At 40.2% G+C, this 20,291-nt stretch overlaps 1 protein-coding gene across 7 annotated transcripts in view; it reads right to left on the bottom strand.

Annotated features, from left to right (window-relative positions):
- KCNT2 (potassium sodium-activated channel subfamily T member 2) overlaps positions 1 to 19,063 on the bottom strand; it is a 151,161-nt gene extending 132,098 nt beyond the window's left edge. For 2 of the 7 annotated variants that reach the window (XM_037404677.1, XM_037404678.1), the window contains exon 1: positions 18,888 to 19,063. In XM_037404677.1, coding sequence (XP_037260574.1) covers positions 18,888 to 18,982 — 95 coding nt within the window. In that variant the 5' untranslated portion in view covers positions 18,983 to 19,063. Of the gene's footprint in view, positions 1 to 7,617; positions 7,726 to 18,887 lie in introns of all 7 variants that reach the window. The other 5 variants (XM_037404670.1, XM_037404673.1, XM_037404671.1 and 2 more) reach the window with 4 other exon arrangements.
- Between the last annotated feature and the right edge of the window lie 1,228 nt (positions 19,064 to 20,291).

Below are 20,291 nucleotides of genomic sequence, written 5' to 3'. Positions count from 1 at the left end.
TTGGAGAGAGTTTTCAATTGGATCGGTCTGTTGATCAGACTCAGCTTAATCATTTTGATTATCATAGCTAATACAAAGGCATAGCAGGAGAAAACACTCTAGGACAGTGGAAAAGGCAAGGCCTTAGTACAGATGCAGTGCTTGACTGACTTAACAGTTATTATTAACTATCTCTTTGTATTGGTGTAAAAGACAGAATAAATTTGATGCTACAAAGTTCATGGACCAATTCTTCAGTTGCCCAGAAAATGGAAATAATGGAAGGAATGATTGGTGCTCTGGTTTCAGCTGGGATAGAGTTTATTTTCTTCTTAGTAGCTAGTACAGTGCTGTGTTCTGCATTTAGTAGGAAAATACTGTTGATCACACACTGATGTTTTAGTTGTTCCTAAGTCGTGCTTACTCTAAATCAAGGACTAATTGGGTTTCCCATGCTCTGCCAGCCAGTAGGTGCACAAGGAGCTGGGAGGGAGCAGAGCCAGCCAGCTGACCCAAGCTAGCCAAAGGGCTACTCCATACCATAGAACATCATGCTCAGTGTAGAAACTGGGGGGAGTTGGCCCGGGCCTGCTGATTGCTGCCTGGGGACTGGCTGGGCATCGGTCAGATGTATTGTTCATCACTTGAAGTATTTTGTTAGGGTTTTTTCTCCCTTGGATTTTATTCCTCCCTCCCTCTCTCTTCTTCATTACAGTTGTTGCTGTTGTTATTTTTACTTTATTTCGGTTATTAAACTGTTCCTACCTCAACCCACAGGTTTTACCTTTTTCTAATTCTCCTTCTCATCTCAGGGGGTGAGGGCATGGAATGAGTGAGTGAGCGACTATGTGGTACTTAGTTGCTGGCTGGAGTTAAACCAGAGCAGGTGGGTGGGGAGACAACAACGGAAAACTCTTGTGTAGGATTGAACAGTGTGAGGTTAATAGAATTGCATTCCTAAATGTGATTACAGGTATCTGGGCTTATGTTGCTGCCAAGCCTTTTTTAAAAAATTGGTTTAAACATAACAATGTTCAAAACTAAGCCTTGCTTTAGCATAATAAACTGTTGTGCACTCGTCACCAGTGAGACTTCTGCTGGCTATGTACTTTCATCACTGGTCCTTAGCTAGTGAGCCTTTTAGGAAAGGCCTTCCACTGATTGTGTAAAACGTCTATGCTATACATAATACAGTATTAATAGCTGTCATAGTTTTGTTAAATATTTACTCAGAATTTTTGCAACTGGCAAGTTTATAGATTTATAAACAGCATTTCTAAAATAAATTAATTCCTTATTGTCTCCTTCAAATCTGGACAAATGTCAGTATGTATTTTCAAAATCAATTCCCTAAACTGTGACAATATTTTTATAGGCCAAATCTCTTAACAGTGTTCTTAAAGTGCTAAAATATTTCCAAGTTGATTATAAAAAAAAACCATATATCTGTCACTATTCGGATGTTAGAGCTCCTACAGGGGTAGTTTAAGCAGAACATATCACTTTTTATTTGATCAAGCTAATAATCATCCAGTCATAGCCCATTTCACAAACACAAGTTACTTCTAAAATAATACAGATGTTTCTCTGCAACCTTTACTTTAATCATACTGTCTATATTAGGCTGTCTAATAACATTTTGTAAATGTTAATACAAAACTTGCAGAGCACATTTTAGCGCTTCAAAACACAGCATGAGGAGCACTTTGGTATCATTAGGAAAATGTTGATCATTTGTTTCAATAACAACTATATTGATGGTAAGAACAAAATGTAGAAAATATGGGAATACACATGGGAATGGCATGAGTGGTGATGGAGGGGAAAGTTGGAAAAAAGGGTCCTGCTCTACTGCTTCAACACGTACCTACAGACAAAGATTATCAAGCCACTGTTCTGTCTAGAGGAAGGCTATGTTCCATTTACTGCTGTAACCTTGTCTATTTTTCCTTCATTTTCATGTTTGCTGTCTTCAAATGTTCTTCCTAAAAGTGCCTCTCATGTATCAGTATTTGTATACACCTTCAGGATTAAGGGTAGTTCAGTACCCTGAATACTTCATTGTTTGATTCATGTTTGATCTATATATCCTGGTCCTGTGCTCCATGTACTTGCTGCACATCGCTTGACTTCTGCCACATTCTTTTTGAAATGGGAATCATACGCTCCTCTGTTTCCCTACAGAGCTTTGCTACTGTGGTCTGACCTAGACTCAAGGTCTCTGGATTATATCAAAATACAATTAATAATAATTTTTTATTTATTTACAAGGCAAGTGTATACAAAGTTCAAAACCAGATTTTTGTGTATCACAATGCTTTCCTTCCCATGCTCCTTTGTTCCTCCCATTTTTCTCTTTATGAACTCCTAAGAAAGCTTTATCTTAAAAAAAAATGAGAGTCTCAAGGATCCCATTCTATAGCCACTGAAGTCGGAAGCACCTTAGCACAGAAGGCAATCCTCACTGTGGAGTGATGTCAATTTCTATGAAGTTGTATAAACCACATTCTCAACACAAATACATCCATGCAATTCCTAACTGGATGTGAACAACATGCATGGGTATAGTAGTCTCAGATATACGGTTAATGTTATTCAATGAACATAATAATTCTACTTAGTTGTATATATTCTGGTTGTCATACTCCTAACATTTTAGCAATGTTAGGAGTTTCTAGGCACAGGGACTAGGCTACAATGCCAGATACTGAATTGACATGTCTTGTAACTGGAGTATTACAAGTAAGGTTAAAGAGTTAAAAATAGCAGCTAAATGAAGTAATGGCAAAAGGCAAACATAAATATTCTTATAATGTAGATTAGGAATGATAAAAATAAAGTAATGGCTAGAATGTCAACAAGAGATGAGAAAGAATAAAGGGCACCCATGTCAAGACCTACAAGTTGGATTTAGCCTGGGAACAAACGAAGAATGAGTCAAATGACAAATATAAATAGAGTATGAGCTGTAGCACTCTGCTCCATTATAAGATAATTGGAAGAGATAGATAAGGGGGAAGTCTAAAGTGAACATCATGTACTTAAAATTTTTATAAGGCATTTGAAAAGGTTCTCTGGAGATTGATACTGAAGGTAAAAAATCATACGCTTGTAATAAGGAAAAGAAGTAAACAGATCAAAAAGTAAATAAATGGTGTTGATATAACACAAAGTCAGTGCCTATCCTCATAGAAGACATCTTTTGGAACAAATGTGTGGTAAAAATCTATTACCACTACAGAAGCATACTTTTTTTTTTTTTGTACATTTTTAATATAATAATTTAGCTTGAAAGTCAAATAGGAAAAGAACCTATTGAACAGGAAGGTAACTTGAAAAATAAAATAGTACAAAATCCTTTTTCATAAAGGACCATGCAATGATCCTTTAGAAGGAGCAGACAGAATCCTAATAGAATAAGCCACATAACTTCTTACAGACATAGCGAAGAAGAGGCCTGTTGCACTCATAAAGCAGAAGCAGACTAAGCAAGATCAAAGAAATCTTTACTTGCCTTGAACCCTGACAGTAAGAACACTAAAATAACCGAGAGCAATGAATAAATATTTTGAAACTTGTATACATATATTCAGTTGCAACACAAAGGAACTACATATACTTCCAACTCTCTTCCTATGCTGTGAATATATTGATCATTTAGGTAAAAATGTGTTCATCATCATTTATTAACCAGTTGACTTCTGTACATCTGGTTGCAGAGGAAATAAAAATGCTTTGTGGTCAAATGGGACAGACATAAACTTCAGGTATAAAATCAGCTACTTTAGCAAAAGGGGAGGAAAATAATTGGACTAAGTTGTCAGAACGCTGTGTATTCCTAGGTACGTATACTAAGTGTTCAGATAATACAGCTGCAGAATAAAAATGCTAATAATTAATTACCTCTTCTTTTTCTGCTGTGTATATTGCTTTGGTAAAATAATACACAGCTGACATGCAAGTGATCTATCAGTGATGATTTTTGTATCTGCTTGCTGTTTAGCACTGGACTTGTAGCGCAGTTATATCTTCAAAAGCACCCAAAGCATCTTAATTCTCAAAATACTGAGTAACAACAAATTAACATATTATTTTCAATATTTTGACAGATACACATGACTTATCTGTGAATGTCTCGATCTTCTAGAATATTTTAAAATTGTCAAACATTGGTCACTAGGATGTCACCTGAAATAGTCTGTTTAGGACCTATCAGTATGCACTGGTAGCACCACCATTTAAAATATATTAAGTAATATAAAAGAGAAGGAGTTCATTGGCATAATGCTCCATGAACCTCAATATACAGTAGCACAGAATGAGGCCAGTAATTATTAGTCGTACACACATGCTAATTTGGTACGGGGTGAAAATGTATACATGCCATTTATCAAATTAAGACTTAAAATAATAAACTATTAAGTCACATTTGATAATGAAAAAATCAGCATATGAATTCACAGGACACTTGTTGAGATTAGTTGTATTTATTTTTTACCTATTATGCCTATATTTATTGTACTGATAAGAGGAATTGAAGCTAGCTTTAAGTTTTCCATATATTCAAAAATCTGTGCAGTTATATCTGGTGCCTTAAGCTACATTGGGTCAAGGTGAAAATACAAGAGTTTTCATAAAGCTTGATGCTGTATTGCCTAGTATGCTTTCTCTTAAATGGGAAATAACCTTTTCTGCTCAGACTAAGACCCACAAATATTCCCACTGAAATAAAAATAACTACTTGTAGTAGAAAGTGATATTTAATGTAAAAAAAACCAACTTTGCAAGTTACTTAAAAAGCAGTTGTGTGTCATCTGTGTGTGTGTCCCCTTTTCGCCATTAACTGTCAGAACACTTTTTGCCTAACTTTCTTCATCTAGATCTACTGGTTTCTTTACAGTATTTTGATGAATACTTAAAGATACACAGAGGCTGAAAATCTGCCCAAAACAATACTGTACCATACTGATGTTAAGTCTTGCTGCAGACCAGAATTTGTACAAATCCACTTAAGGTAGCATGGCAATCTGATGGATAAAAACATCGGTGTTTTGCTTCCAAAAGACATAGTCTCAACCCTAAATCTGTTGGAGGTGAAGGATTGATTATGAGAAGAGGAGAGCATGGCAAATAAGGAATACAGTTGGTGTTTTGGCCTTTTTTCCATTTGTGAATAATTTCTAGGGAACAATGCCTTTTACAGGTTATCTACATTAGGTTTTGCAAAAAGGAGTAAATGCTAACATTTCTTTTTTGTTCTATGACCTAAAGTGAAAATTGATAAAGAACTTTTTGGAGTGTGAATCTTTACTTGATCAGAGAAGCAGAAAAGTACTTGAAAAAGATTTTTCAGCTTTGAAGAGATTAGACTTCCAATTAAAATCAGGCTTTGTGCTAATTCTCATCAAACCACTAGTCAATATAATAATTTAGCCTTTCTTCAGTTTGTTTTGAGAGAATGATTCAAATAGCCTCTTCAGAGTTACTGAAAATCATTATGGAACTTTACTGAACCAGCTGTGTGGTAAATGCACAGTCCTTTTAATCTAAAATAAATACCTAGCTAATTCTGATCGTTCCTCACCTTCACATGAACCATGTTTATGATGAAAAAACTCCCACAACAATACACAATGAAATCTAGTTTTTAGAGCTCTTTCTTGACTCTAATCATAGCCAGCAGTATTTCCACAGGAGAAATATCACTAGTTAAAAATAGTACCTGTAAAGATAATTAAACTAGATTTACTAGTTACAGAATTTTTAGTAACTAAAAATGTTACACCATTATCTTTTGGATTGTATGATCATTATCACAAAACACACTAAAGCATGGAATAACATTTACATCAGACCGTTTAAACTATTTTTTTCTTGCACAAACATTTATTTATTCTGCAAGCTACATTCTTCCTGTTACTGATAGAAGTAATATTAGGTAGAATGCAAGAATATGACTTCCAAAGCAATAAAGTTAGTTTACATATTTCATTCACTTCTTTTCTGTACTCTGCTCAATTCCCCATCTGCCTACAGCTTTACTTAGATTAACAATATTTGTTTATTACAGGGTAAGAAATTATAGGAACCTGAAAGGGAAAAAATAGTAAAAAGTCAAACTACATTTGTCAGGAACTTCCCACGGATACTTTAACAAGCCTGGGAAGAACTTATCTGAGATTCCATATATAGCTGAAGCGTTAAAAGGAGGGGGGGGAGGGTGGGAAGTGATACTGCACATGCTTTTTACACATGACCAGGACTAGGGTAACTTTACAAAAAAGAAGTGTCTTTTTTTCATTTTTTTAAAGTTACATATTTAAACAGTCCAGACTTGCAATCTGGAAACATACAGTAACCCAAAAGCTGCCATTAGAATGCCAGCCACTCTGAAAGGTAAATATAGAGCTGAATCTGAGTTTATCACAATTTGCCTGAAATTATGGGAGCTGTATCTGCTTTCAGTCTTCCACAATCATGTAACAGTTACACCAAGGACAAAGGTGAGTATTTAAACAGATAAATACAAAGAGGAGGCGTACTGAGGCAAAGACTCAGGAAAAAGCATAAAACAAAACTTAATACTGATGGTGTAGGTGTCTCACCTGACATTTCCCACAGAGGAAAGGTTGTCAGAGACTTCACAGACTCTACTAAATCAAAAGGAAAAGACTGCTGATGACATTTCCTGCTGATGATGCTCCCTATAAGAATTGGGCATTGATGCATACCTATCTTCATTCTCTAGTATTCAAAGGTGTTTTGGCTCCAATGTTGTCATCCAGATGGAGTATAAAATACATAGGATTTCTGAAGTAATACTTGCAGCTTAACATGATGTATATACTGTATCAGATCCTACAGTGGTGTGGAATTGCTTTCTTCCTTTCAAATGCAGGTCGCTGCACAGTACAACCATAGTATATGATTATTGTTTTACATTTTAATAATTTACAAAATTTTAATACAAATTGTAAATGTCTCATTAAGGTATGGAAATGATTCAAGAACTGTGAACATGTAACAGAAAGAAACAAAATTTTTAAAAGTCATTATTATCTCTAAAATGTCACCTGTCTGTTCTCTCCACAGCTAACAGGGTACATGTAATTACAGACTTCACATAAATCTCAGTCTCATTACTTGAATGAGCTATTAAAACTTCCTGATTAATCATAAGTCATGGTTTTAATTGCCTTTTCATTAGATTAAGAAAAATTTAAAAGACCCATTTTCACAATATTTTAGAAGTTTAATTTGTCATTTTTATTCATGTCAAATGGCACTTAACATCTTAGTACTCTGAAGTAAAATGCTGCTCATCAGTGGTATAGCTGGTAGAATGGTATGTTCGGTATTCAATTTTTCAAAATAATAACTTCAAACTTTCATAACGTGCCTTGTGTGTGTTTAGAAAATCATTTAGCAGGTACCTTCAGAAAACTGGCCTGCCCAATGTAAACACTGTATTTTTTCCTTAAATCTGACTTCCCAAATCAATGCAGAAATGTCAGTTTGCTGGCTGTGGTGAGAGTTATTATCACTAATTATTTAAGACTTCTTTAGCTAACTGTATTGGTGAGGTGTGTCAAGAGAGGTATTGCCCTGTCATCTCGTTTTGAAGATATTAACACTTACCAGACTTAGGTGGAATAAATGGATACAATGAGGAGAGATCGGTGTTTATGAACTGGACCAGACTGGCTGTATTGTCATTAGGAGGTCTGATAACCAATCGTCAAACATCTAGGATGATACAAGAAGGCATTGTAGTACTTCCAGCTATTCCTTCTCTCCATACGACCATTTCTATTCCTGTAAAGCGGCACTGCCATCTTAGAAAGGAAAGGAATTTTCTAAATGCTTAGTTCACCTTAGCCTGAAGTCAAGTAGCAACAGGTTGCTAGAAAACTCTTCGTGCCCAGCCACCTCTGCCTTGGAAGAAAACGTTCACCTCATAATTTTGATAATGGTGATCTTCTAACAGCTCTTTTTTTGTCTGAATTTCAGAGCAAAACCTGAGGTTTTCCACAACAGTCTCAGACTAGCCCACAGTGTTGGTCAGAAGCCTGCCTATGAGAGGCCTCTCCTGCACCCTCAAAGATACTTCCTCAATAGTACTGTGAAACATCTCTAGTAGCCAGCCTTGTTCTTCCCACCACACGCAATGCTCTGCAACTTCACACTAAAATCCCAACATTCGGAAGGACCAGATAAGCTCGTCACAAACACTAACTGCCACACTTAATTGTATTAAATGGATTCAGAATGTTAGCGCAAATTTAACTTACTTTGTTGTTTTTTCCTGGACTCAAACTGTGATCTGTGAACTCCCAAATAAGAGGGAAAATGGGAAGTAAAAACTAATCAAGCCTTTAAAATTAATTCAGTGCATTTTGAACGTTGTTTGTATCATTTTAGCTAAATAGTAATTTTCATGCAGTCTGTGGTCAGTCTCAGTACAAAAATAAATGATCATGTGGGTCACTGTTTGAATAGTTTGTAAATTAATTCCTCAAGGTCAATGAGATACATGATACCTGGAACGACTCTTGTGAGATAAGCTTCACTTTTATGATACTCTTCGGTGGATGAAAAATCTACTGGGATTTTGACAGTCTTTATAAAACCTGGTTGACTAATCAGCAAAGGCAAATACAAGGTCCTGCACCTGGGGAGGAACAACCCCATGTACCAGTATGAGCTAGGGATTGACCTGCTGGAAGGCAGTTCTGCAGAGAAGGACCTGGGAGTCCAGTGGACAGCATGCTGCCCATGGGCCAGCAGTGTGCCCATGTAGCCAAGGGGCCAGTGGGATCCTGGGGTGCATCAGGAGGAGTGTGGCCAGCAGGCTGGGGGAGGTGACCACTCCAGAATCCCATCTGAGTGCTGTGTGCAGTGCTGGACTCCCCTGTTCACGAGAGACAGGGAACTACTGCAGAGGGTCCAGCAGGGGCTGTGAAGACAATGAGGCGACTGGAGCATCTCCCTCCTGAGGAAAGGCTGACAGAGCTGGAGCTGTTCAGCCTGGAGGAGACCAAGAAGGAAACTTACAGTGTCAACAAATACCTTAAGGGCAAGTGCCAAGAGGATGGGGCCAGGCTCTTTTCAGTGGTGGCCAGCGACGGAACAAGGGGCACAAACTGAAACACAGGGAGTTCCTTCTGAATGTGAGCAAAATTTTCTTCACCCTGAGGGTGAAAGAGCACTCGAACAGGCTGCCCAGAGAGGCTGTGCAGCCTCCTTCTCTGGAGACATTCAAAACCCACCTAGACGCAACTCTGCGTAAGTTTGGTGAACATGCTTTAGCAGGGGGGTGGACTAGATGGTCTCCAGAGGCCCCTTCCAACTCTGACCATTCTGTGATTCTGCAATTACAGAATACTTTGTTCTACTTTCTGTGTTTGTATTTTTTATGACTACTGAGAGAACAAAATAGTAATTAAAAACTGGACAATACCTACAAAAATGCATTTTTAAAAGTTACTTAACTGATTAAACCCCTTTGAACAAGTCATCATCAACAAATGCGAAATTGTTGGACACAATGACAACACAGCTTGCTCACTTTTCAAAAGGGTACACTCAGCTAAATATAGAGCTTTGCCATCTCTGTTATAGCTGTCTGGTTTCGATAGTGAGAATTACAGGGCAATAGTGATAAGTGACCTTAGCTTCTTTTGAACTTGGTGTGAAGATGGGAAACTAAATCCCCTTTCAAAGTGAGGGAATGTTGTGTATTAACAGGTGCTGTGTCATAAGGAACAAATAATATTGACTGTTTTCCATTTGCAACTCAGCTTGTTGTTTTTCCCATCTGTATTTGTTTTAGATTTGGTTTGGTAACACTGCTTTTATCTGTGCTGCAGTTTTCTCTAATCACAAGGGGAAGAGAAACAAAGTGAGAAAGACATAAAACCTCTAGAACATTTTCAGCTATTTAGAACAATAAAAGAGTGAGGCTATTTTACAGTGTTTACTCCTTATTAAATATTTTAACAATCACTATACTTTGAAGGAGCTCAGTAACTTAAAGCTACTTGAAGTACGGTAAATGCTATTAACTTTAACATCATAAAAAGCTAAAGGGCAAACTCTTTTCTTTGCAAAAAGCCAAAGTGGTTTGACTCGGTGCAGAATCTTGGAGGCAGGGCCAGACTTTCCTGGCAGAGCTCATCCATAGTGAGGACTGCTGTTCAAATCGTGTAATTGCCCCTGCCAGGCATATGGTCCCAGTGCTAGCAGTCAGATAGGCAGTGATTAATGGCTGAAGCTAGCAGGAGACTTGTAAGATCCAGGCAGAGGGGGTAGGCAGAGTTTTCTTCCTTCTGGTAACTCAGGAGATGATTTGCATTGATTTTAACCTGATGTCTGCCTTCCCCATCTACCACTGCTTGGTACTCTGCAAGTCAAGGACAACGATGTCAGACATAGCAAATTGCTTTCCACCACAAAACTACAGCACTTACTAACAGGTATCTCTGTAAGTGGAGGCAGGATTTGTCCCTCAAGAGACAGTTCTGAGTAAATAATAGTATCACTGGTTTTATCTATGAGTATAAACACCGGGTTTTGTCTCTTAATGACTGTTTCTGTTTTACTGCTACTTCCCACCAGGAAGTTGACTGCTAACATAATTAGCAGATGATTGCACGGGGGAGGCTGAAATCTTCAACAGCTGCTTTAAGGCACTCCGTATCAAATCTTCCATGCTGCAGAACATTTGCAGTTTATGAATGGTGTTCTCTCCAGTGACATGGAGATTATGGGACCATGGTGTGCAGGCCTCCAGGAAGGACTTAACTTGCTCATTTACTTGGAAAAAACATGAAAATTCCACTTCTAAAGCATGTAGTGAATTAGTACGTGTACTTGGGCATACTGTACGTACTGGTATTCAGTATGAAAGATCACCTTTAATTGCTAAGTCTAGAAACTGAATGTGTAGCACTGAAACGGCTGGCAGATTTATTTTACAATCAAAGCGTTTTGAAGCTTCAGACATTTCCGATGCTCCATGTGATCTGTTTCTTTGTTAAAGGATAAAAGGGAGATGGTATGAATCAATGCTACCATTTGTTATAGAAGACTCATTCTGAGAGTAATGCATAGTGCAGCACAGACGTTTACTGTTATAAAATAAATAATCAGAATCATTGGCTGTGATAGAATACCAATTATAAAATTAAGAGAGAAACCATTTGGGAAAGAACTGCTTCAGTTCCCCATGGAGCATAATAGTGTCTGCCAAATGTAAAGTAGCATGTATCAAGTTCTAGATGGAAAAATTACAGCTTTAGAGTAGTAAGTGTATAACTAAGTAATGACTGAAGTACCAAAGAACGTTTACAAACTGTACATCATCTTGTCCCAAAGGAGGAAGACCGCTTGATCTGTGGAAGTTTTTAAGCTGAGACACTTAGAACCTTTTCTGCAGTAGAAAACTTGGGCTGGGGTATACTACCAAAGTCTTCCTCAAACAGCTACAGTTTTAACAGCACTGAAGTGTTTCGCTCCTCTTTTCATGTTGTCCTTCCCCCAATTTCAGTGTGTGCTAATTTAAGTGGAATATAGAAACAATGCATTTTGTCTTCCATTGTCGCTGCAAGAACGATGCTAAACCAGAAATTAGCATGAGGCGGACAGAACTGCTTTCTGCAAAGCATTACTTCCTCTTCGTTCCACACAAGTAAATAGATTCCCTCTTTTATCTATAATAGGGACCCAATCCTAAGATAAATTTTGAAGGAAGGTGAGTATGGAGATATATTAACAGTTTACTTACATAGGACTCCAAAACCTGCCACAAAAGTGTAAACTTTTGGTGTGCCCAATGCAGTGATTCTAAAAATATTATTATTTTTCTTTAATCCTTTTTAATTTAGGTGAGTTTCACAGTGATAAAGGACTTGGCCTGTACACACAGAGATTTTTTCAGGCTTTAGGGCAACTCACCTACTACTGTGCAGTGCCTCACTGCCGATATGAAAACACTTGCTCTCTTAGTGAATTAGACCATTAAGATCTTGAGAAGTTTCAGTGAAATCCAGCTTTCAAAACAGAATTTAGGCTTCTAAATAATTGTATTACAAAAATTTACTTACAAGGACAAATCAAGATAAATTGACAATATTTGCTTCAGTCCTTTTATGTAGTAGCCTCTGTTAAATGGAAGAACTCATAAAAGTTAACACACTTTCTAAAATCAGGAGGCCAAACTGATGTATTTCTCAAAAGAAAAAGGAAGATCATTTTGAAGAAATAATAACAGAATTTTCTTTTGGGGTAATTATAACAGAATTCTTGTGCAAGTTGAATCTAGACTCTGATATTTTAAATCACTTGATTCAGAAATGTGTGGGCTTTTTATCCCCTTATAGTTTAATAATCTCAGGTGATTTCCAAAAGGAAAGGCAAAGGGAGAGCTTCACTCACTGATTCACACTGTGACAAATGACTGTTAAAGTGCCTTCTGAGATTTATGGTAGGGAGTTGTTCTTTTGAAAGTCACCAGCCAACATGGCAGCCAGCAGCATACAATTGTCCAAGTGATGTGTGGAGGTGTCTGTATTATCTGAATGAATCTCTTTCCTTTAACGTTCATTTTATGCAGTAAGCACATCAGAAGGGAAAGCTAATTTTAATTTAATCCTTTAAGTATCCAATGTAACAACAGTTCTTGCACAAAGGTAAAATTTAGCTCTCTGGTTTCATCATGAAAGTATATAATGTAGCAAAATGACTCGAATTTTCATCTCAGTACAGAAGCAGGATTTGAAATGTATTTCCAGTACCAGTTAATGTGTCTTGTTACATATATACAGAAAAAGAAAATTACAGAATTGAAAAATGTAAATTTTTGTTCATGACTGTGAAATTATAAACACTTACTGCAATAGCATATAAAAAAGTTATGAAATCTGATGCTTTGAAGGTGGGGGTTGGAAAAATCTATTGGGTTTCTACGTTCATTTTTTGTTCTTTCCATTCCAATTGTTGTATGGGAAGTAGCACAGTAGTAGTGATTTCTCCTAGAACATAATAGTTATGTAAACAATGCTAAACTTCAACAGGCAGTAGAGCAAAATAGTAGTATGAAATAGATGCTTATGACTGTCAAATGACTTGTTCATATGGCAGACTGTATTAATTCAGCAATTCAATGCTGGAATGTACTTCATGTTCTCTCAATTAATATTGCTAGAAATATTCAGCATTGATAAAGTTTACCTTGGTGTGCAAGGTCCAAAGCAAGCCCAACATACTGCTTAATCTTACTAAACCCAAAGGGGCTTAAAGTGTAAAAGGTATATAAAAAAATAATACTATACACATTTTTATGAAATCAATAAAAAGCATATCACTCTGCATATTGTAAAAACATCCATGTTTCTTTCTCTTTCTCTTTCTTCAAAATGTTGTGGGAAAATAGTTATTCCAATAATCAAAGATCTTTAACAGCAAGTATTTCCTCCCCTTTTTTTAAGACTCTGGGACAAAACACATTTATTGGCTATGTATACGGGCTATACTGCGTATTTCAGGAAGGCAGGCACCAAGCATAAGCAGGTCTGTGCTTTACAAATAGATCTTTCTGCAACATTAGTGCACCATATATGCAAAACCTAAATGTGTGACTGTGCAAGAAATACAGGAGACCAGAAAGAGAGGAACTAGCAGCACAAACGAGAGAAGCAGCCGGTAATGTTGCAGTGTAGAGGTTACTATAAAATTACTTGGATCTTCTCTGGGTACATCTTTAAATGAGTTAAACTCGCCTAGATACGGTCCCAGGCAGTGTCATTAAAAGGCACAAACAGCCTACGTATGTAGCAGAAAACTGTTCCAGCTTCCCAAATTGGGTGATTACCTGCAGCTTGTCTGCTTGGAGGTTTCCTTGGACACACCCCCTGCCAAATCATTCCAGAGCAACTGCACTGTTCAAGCCAGTTTGGGCTACTGGCTATGGCCAAAGCATGCAAAGGGAAATTTGAACAGCTCACTAGTATAAGCAGACATGCTTCAATGGTAGGAAACATTCCTGGCTTGCTTCTGTTTACTAAAACAAATGCAGCTTTTATATCTTAATAAGCTTTTAAAGAACAGATTAGATATCTGTACACAAATGGTTTAAGATACCAAAGCACTGAATTTATATGACAGACCTCACTATAAAAGCAGTGATACTGACGGAATTAAACGCTTTTTTATTTTTAACTTAGAATTCTTTCTTTACATCTCCAGTGTCCTGTGGTTTGGCTATTTTGAAAGTACATGGTAATGATGTATGCTCACCAGAAAATACTTTTTTGTGAATAACCTCTCCATTCTATCTTTCCAAAGCTTACATGGGAACCTAAAATAAATATCTTCCTTTCTCCCCGCCTCCGAAACAAATTATTTACCAGCTTTAAACATGTATTCACTAGGTAGGATATTTTTTACTTTTGTGCTCGTCTTCAACACAGCTGGTAAGACTAAGGATTAGTGATCAGTGGGTTTATGAAATGTTTTTATTACATAATTTACTGTTACAATCATGATTCAGTGAAACCTCACTGAATTAACAGGTGAGTAACTTGTGTTAATCACCGAGTTCCCCCTTTATTTCCACTCCCTTCCCCAGCAGCCAAACTGAAAGACAAATTTCATTATGATGGTCAAGAAACACCTCAGAATATCCAGCAAATCAAAACAGCTTATTTCAGTTTCAGATACTTTCTAATAATGAAAGCAAACCATGAGATTCACAAAGGAATATTAGCATTATTTACAGAATTAGTGGAAAAGTCAATGACTCCATCTTCTCTTTACCCTCAGTCCAGTGACCGGGATATTTACACGGCCAGAAGAAACCTGGTACACTACCCCACCTGCCACAGAGATCACCCCCTTGACACACACACGCGCTGTAGCTACTGGGTTGATCTTTTAAATGCTGTCCTGCGGAAGCTGTTCAGATCCAGGCAGTATTTAAATATTTTATATAGTGACAGGAAAACAGGTGAGTTTTTTACTCAGTTATCTCTCCAAGTAAATGAGTATTTAACTATTCCAGGTCAAGCATGTGTACTGTAAGCATCAAGCTTCATCTCCACAGTTTTCAAAAGGAAACAGATTTTTTGAAAATCTAGTCCTTCAAAAACCTTCAAAAAAAAATGGTTTTAACATCCAAATTTTTTCAGGAAAAAAAAATCACACAGCAAACTCAAGAATGTTAATAAATTATTCAGCATAGTTTATTTACTGAATAAATGTGTTTGCGAAAGATTCATCATGTTCTTCTGCACACAGCAACTTCTTTTATGAAAAATATACAATCCAGTTTGGTGGTTTGTGGAATGCAACAGTGCAGAACCCATCTATTACTGAAGCCAAGTGCAAGGTTGGTTAGGAACCTACACTACGCAAGTAGAATTATTTTCTTAGGAGAGAAATGCAAAAGCAGGGAGATGGATGTTACTGTACTGGAGAAGTACAGGTAAGAAATGGACCATGAGCTAGACAACAAAAAAAAAAAGGCTGAGTCAAGCTCAACCACAGGAGAAGTCCTCAAGAAAAAAATAAGATTAGAAATCTGTCTCCAAACAGGTACAGATTTAAGAACAAAAATCCTGAATCAAGAGTCCTATTACATTGAGCTAAGCATTTTAACACACGTGCATTTCATAAATGAACAGGACCATTTAAAAGAAACAGCTGATCAAACTCTCCTCCTAAAGAAACGTAACCAGTACGGTTTCAAAACTGAGTACTATGCTTATGTCAGAAATCTATCTTTCAGCAAAAAAGAGGTCTGTATCATTTTGATCCTATTTATTATTAAATACTACCATGCAACTTACTAGCAAACTATTCTATCAAAACTGTCATTTGGTGACACAGAATCCTAGGTTTGTGGCAGATGAGAGGAATAATTCCATCTCCTCTCCACTTTGAACAATCAACAAGCATCTGAAAACACAGAGATGGAACATATGCCTCCCAGCCAGCAAAAAGTGAGCATCTTTCCAGAAAGAGCAGAATGGAAGGAGAAAAAGAGAGACCTCAAGGATGAACAGACCGGAAAGATCAAAAAGGAAATGGGACTAAGACAGAAGACAAAGAGTTCAGCTGGTAACAGACCTGAAGTTCACAGATCACACACATGGAAAACCCTTGATATGAATCAGATTGCAGGAGTTGAAAGCAAGTGGAATTAAGAAGTTGCAATGAATTGGAAATATGCAGACAACTATTTCCAGCATCTCAGCCAAGGGCCAATAACCGCCTAAAATTAACTATCTGGATCTCTTGCCATTGTGAAGCCATACTATAAGGCTACTTCAACTGCATTTTAGTGTTCAGATATTCCATTCATAGTTAATGTCTGAAGGGACTACAAGCGACACCTTTGGCATTATCTATATTGCATGTACACTTACTACAACAGAATACAAAAGATATGCTTTGCCAAAACCAAACTTGAACCACTTACACAGGGGTGCAAAGAAATGACAAAAAAAATACAAACAATTAAAAATAAGACCTATAAGTGTGTAATACTAATAATCACTAATTAATAAGCAGCTGATCTCAGGGGCCCCACAGGTCTGCAGTCTTTCTAATTAAATATTTCCTGAAAGTATGTCTAACACACTAAACGTTCTATTTCTATGCAGAATACATACACTTTTTCTATAATGGATAGTAGCAAAATACCAGCAACATGGGACTAGATTAATATTTCTATATTAAAAGTGTTATCCTCCAGCAGAGAAAAACAAGAATCTGGACAAGACCCTATTGTAAGGTGGCCAAAAAATACTCAAGATTTTTTTAAGAGTGGACTTTGTTCAGTTACTGGAAAGCTATTATCAAAAGAAACTGCTATGGTAACTTGCAGAGCTGGAGGAGAGACTGCTGCTGTCACAGCCTCACGTAAAACAATCCTGATTGCATTGTGGGGAAGCAACTGCCCAGCCTTCCTGCCACAGTGCACCTGTGTCCAGCCTCAGCACAGGACAATACCTGAAGATCTACAAAGCCATGTCCACTATCTATTTTCATTCCTGGGTTCATCTTCTATATTTCAGATGTGCTAGAGATCTTTCTTGTAATGCTTGTACGAATATTAATGAAATAACTAAAAGTTACTATTCAGCTTCCAGTACTGGTTTGCTACAATTTTCCAACAATAACCATGCTCTATACAACTGTCATGCTGTATTTCTGCTATCAATATTTTTTAAGGATTATTTGTTTCCATTTTGTTAAGTACACAGAGACTTGAAATAGACATTTCTATAGCTACATAGATGCTATGGTTTGTGCAGCTGCTTATACACTATTTTATTAGAGACCAGATTGTGCTTCTGCCATTGAAGGTAATATAAAGTTCAAGTCAAACAACTTGTATCAGGGAAGCACCTGACAGAAGTTTCAACTAGAGCTGGAAAAAGTGTTAAGCCATAGAGTGGTCCAAAAAGATAAATAAAGAATATTTTGTTTATTTTAGGCATCAAAACCCTAGCTAAATAAAGCTGATGAAAAAGAAAGGGGTTTTTTTTTCCCATTCCAGTAGAAAATAAAATGTAGATGTAAGATGCTAAGATCTACATTTTCTAAAATCTCAAAGAATACTGTGATCATTAATTTATGAATACAGAATAAACTTATGGTTTAATTATTTTTTAAACTATAGAACATGATAAACATACTCTCTTAACTCTCCATTACGTAGTTACAATGCTGTCATTTGCAACCAACAGCATTCATTTTTTGTGACTATCTTAAGATTTCATTCACCCTTTCATAACTCTCAGAAATAGACAGAATTTAATTGCTTCAAAGTATAGCATATTCTCCTGAACCGAGTTAACGATTAGTCACATATCTGCGTTATCATTTGATTACTAATCAATGAGAATCCATCTTTCTTTAGGAAAGTAGCTAAATGTAAATGATGTAGACCAGCATTAAAAACAAAGTTTTTGACTGCCGAGTTAAACACACGTTCCGACAATGTAAACATACTGAATTAAAATCGGCCCAATGTGCCATTATATATTACTAGCTAATTTTGCTTTTCTGTCATTTGACCACAATTGTTACTAAAACAATGGATCACACATAATTTTGCAGGATGGGATCATGTAATTGACAAGCCAGGTTTTACGGTCAAATAAAGTAGCATGGTGCTGGGGGTGGTCATGAATACTGTTCATTTAGCTTTTTGAAATTAAACACACATCCCTGGTTCTTTTGTTTGTTTTAGTATCACGGGTTTGGTGGTGTTTTGTTTTTTTCTTTTAAAGGCATTATGTGACTTGACACAAACATACACCTTTTTCTATCGGTTTGTAATTGAAGATGGTGACAGTCCTTGAAATAATTGATAAAGGAATAAATTAATGTAGTTACACCCAAGCCTAGGATCCTTGCATGAAAGGGAACCGTATGTAAAGCAGCATGCATACCGAACAGCAAACGCGCCCCGCGCCGCCGGCCGCCAGCCTCCGGACCGGTGCCACAAGCTGGTTTGGTTGGGGCTCCCCCGCGCCGCATCTCATCACCCGGAGCCGGTGGCGCAACTTGTCCCGCTCCCCCTCCCCCCGCAGCCGGGGGCAAGAGGCAGCGGGCCCCGAGGCTGCGCGGCTCCCAGCGCCTCGGCGAGGGGCGCCGGCCGCGACTCGCCCCCGCTACGGGGAGGGGCACCGCAGCCCCCCGCCGCCGTCGCGTCCCCTTCCCGGCAAAGTTCTGCACCGGGCCCGGCCTCCCGCGGCCGGTGCGCGCCCACACACGGGCACCGCGCTCCGCGGGACCACCCCGGGCCGCCCTTCTGCGGCAGGGGGCGCCGGCCAGGGAGCAGCCCCGCTCCCTCCCGGGCTGCCACCGCGGCCCCCCGCGCCCGCGGACCGTGCGCTCACCTGTCGTCGCTCTGCCAGCCCTGGTCGCCCAGCAGCAAGTCCCGAAAGCGGTACCGCGGGGGCAGCGGGGGCACCTCGCTGTCCAGGTCCACCATCCTGCCCGGAGGGGGCAGCGGCCACCCGCCCGCCCGCCCGGGGTGGGGAAAGAGCCCGGCGCGGCGTGCGGGGCTGGGGCGGGCGGGGCCGGGGCGAGGGGGCCGGGCCGGGGCGGGGCGCGGGGCGGGGCAGGCGGGCGCGGGAGCTGCGCGCACAAAGGCGGCGGGAGCGCTGCCCGGCGTGGCCGGCGGGGCGGGGCGGGGCGGGGCTGGCTCGCGCTGCTGGGGGCGAGCGGCGGTTAACGGTCGCCGGACTGAAAGTCCCGCCTCGCCTCGCGCCGCGGGGGGGGGGGGGGGCGGGGGGGGGGGGGGGGGGGGGGGGGGGTGCGGGGGGGGGGGGCGGGGGGGCAGGTGCCGGGGAGCGGCCCGCCGCGCGCCCACCGAGCGAGCGCGCACGCGAAGGCGCGCGCGCTGCCCGCCGCGGCTGACAACAAAGAGCTGCCCGGCGCCGCGCGGAGCCGCCGCGGGGGGAGCGGGGGAGCCCTGCCGGGGGGGAGCGGGGGAGCCCTGCCGGGGGGGAGCGGGGGAGCCCTGCCGGGGCGGAGGGGGGAGCCCTGCCGGGGGGGAGCCCTGCCGGGGCGGAGGGGGGAGCCCTGCCCACGGGGGGCCCTGCCGGCCGGCCCGGGGAGCCGCCAGCAGCGCCGCAGACGGGCGGCAGGAGAGGGGTGGTTCGGGGCCGGGGGGCGCTGTGGCCGAGTCCGTCCCCGCGTCGCGGCACTTGGCAAGAGGAGCAGCTGCACGCCCCGGGCACCGGCTCGGCCCCAGCCCCTCTCTGTGTCCGTCCTGGGGCTCCTTCACCAGCCTGCCTCCGCGCCGCCTGGGGCTTCCTCAGAAGCACTTTTCTGTCGGCCCCGAAGCTCGCAAACTGAGGTGATTGATATTGGGGAGCCCCTGCCCAGCCCCCATGTCACTGCTGGGGGCTCCTCTGAGCGGGCTCGGGTCTGTCATAACCGTGCCTTTCCCCTCGGCAGTCAGGCAGGCGTATCTGGCCAGTGACATGTGTCTCGCGTTTGGGGACTCAGCTTTTCCAAAATCACGGCCGCAAACGCGATGCGCCGTTGGTCAGTTCCTGCTTTTAATTAGCTGGGGGCTGCTGTGCACCTCAGGAGGGGTGGCACAGGCCCAGCAAAAATACGGGGAAATGGAATTGTTCCAGTGACTGACATTTGTAGGCAGTGTCTGAAAGTGGGAGACAGTATAGAAAGTTTATATGACTGATTAAGCACGTATTACCCATATGATTATTTGTTTGAATTAGCTGTCACCAAATTGAAATAGTGAATAATGGCTTTTTGATTTGCTCTTAGAA

This window comes from Falco rusticolus, chromosome 11 (assembly GCF_015220075.1).
Source record: "Falco rusticolus isolate bFalRus1 chromosome 11, bFalRus1.pri, whole genome shotgun sequence".
NCBI classification, from domain to species: Eukaryota; Metazoa; Chordata; class Aves; order Falconiformes; family Falconidae; genus Falco; species Falco rusticolus.
Note: the sequence above shows the minus strand (reverse complement) of the source record. Positions and strands in the feature narration are given on the sequence as shown.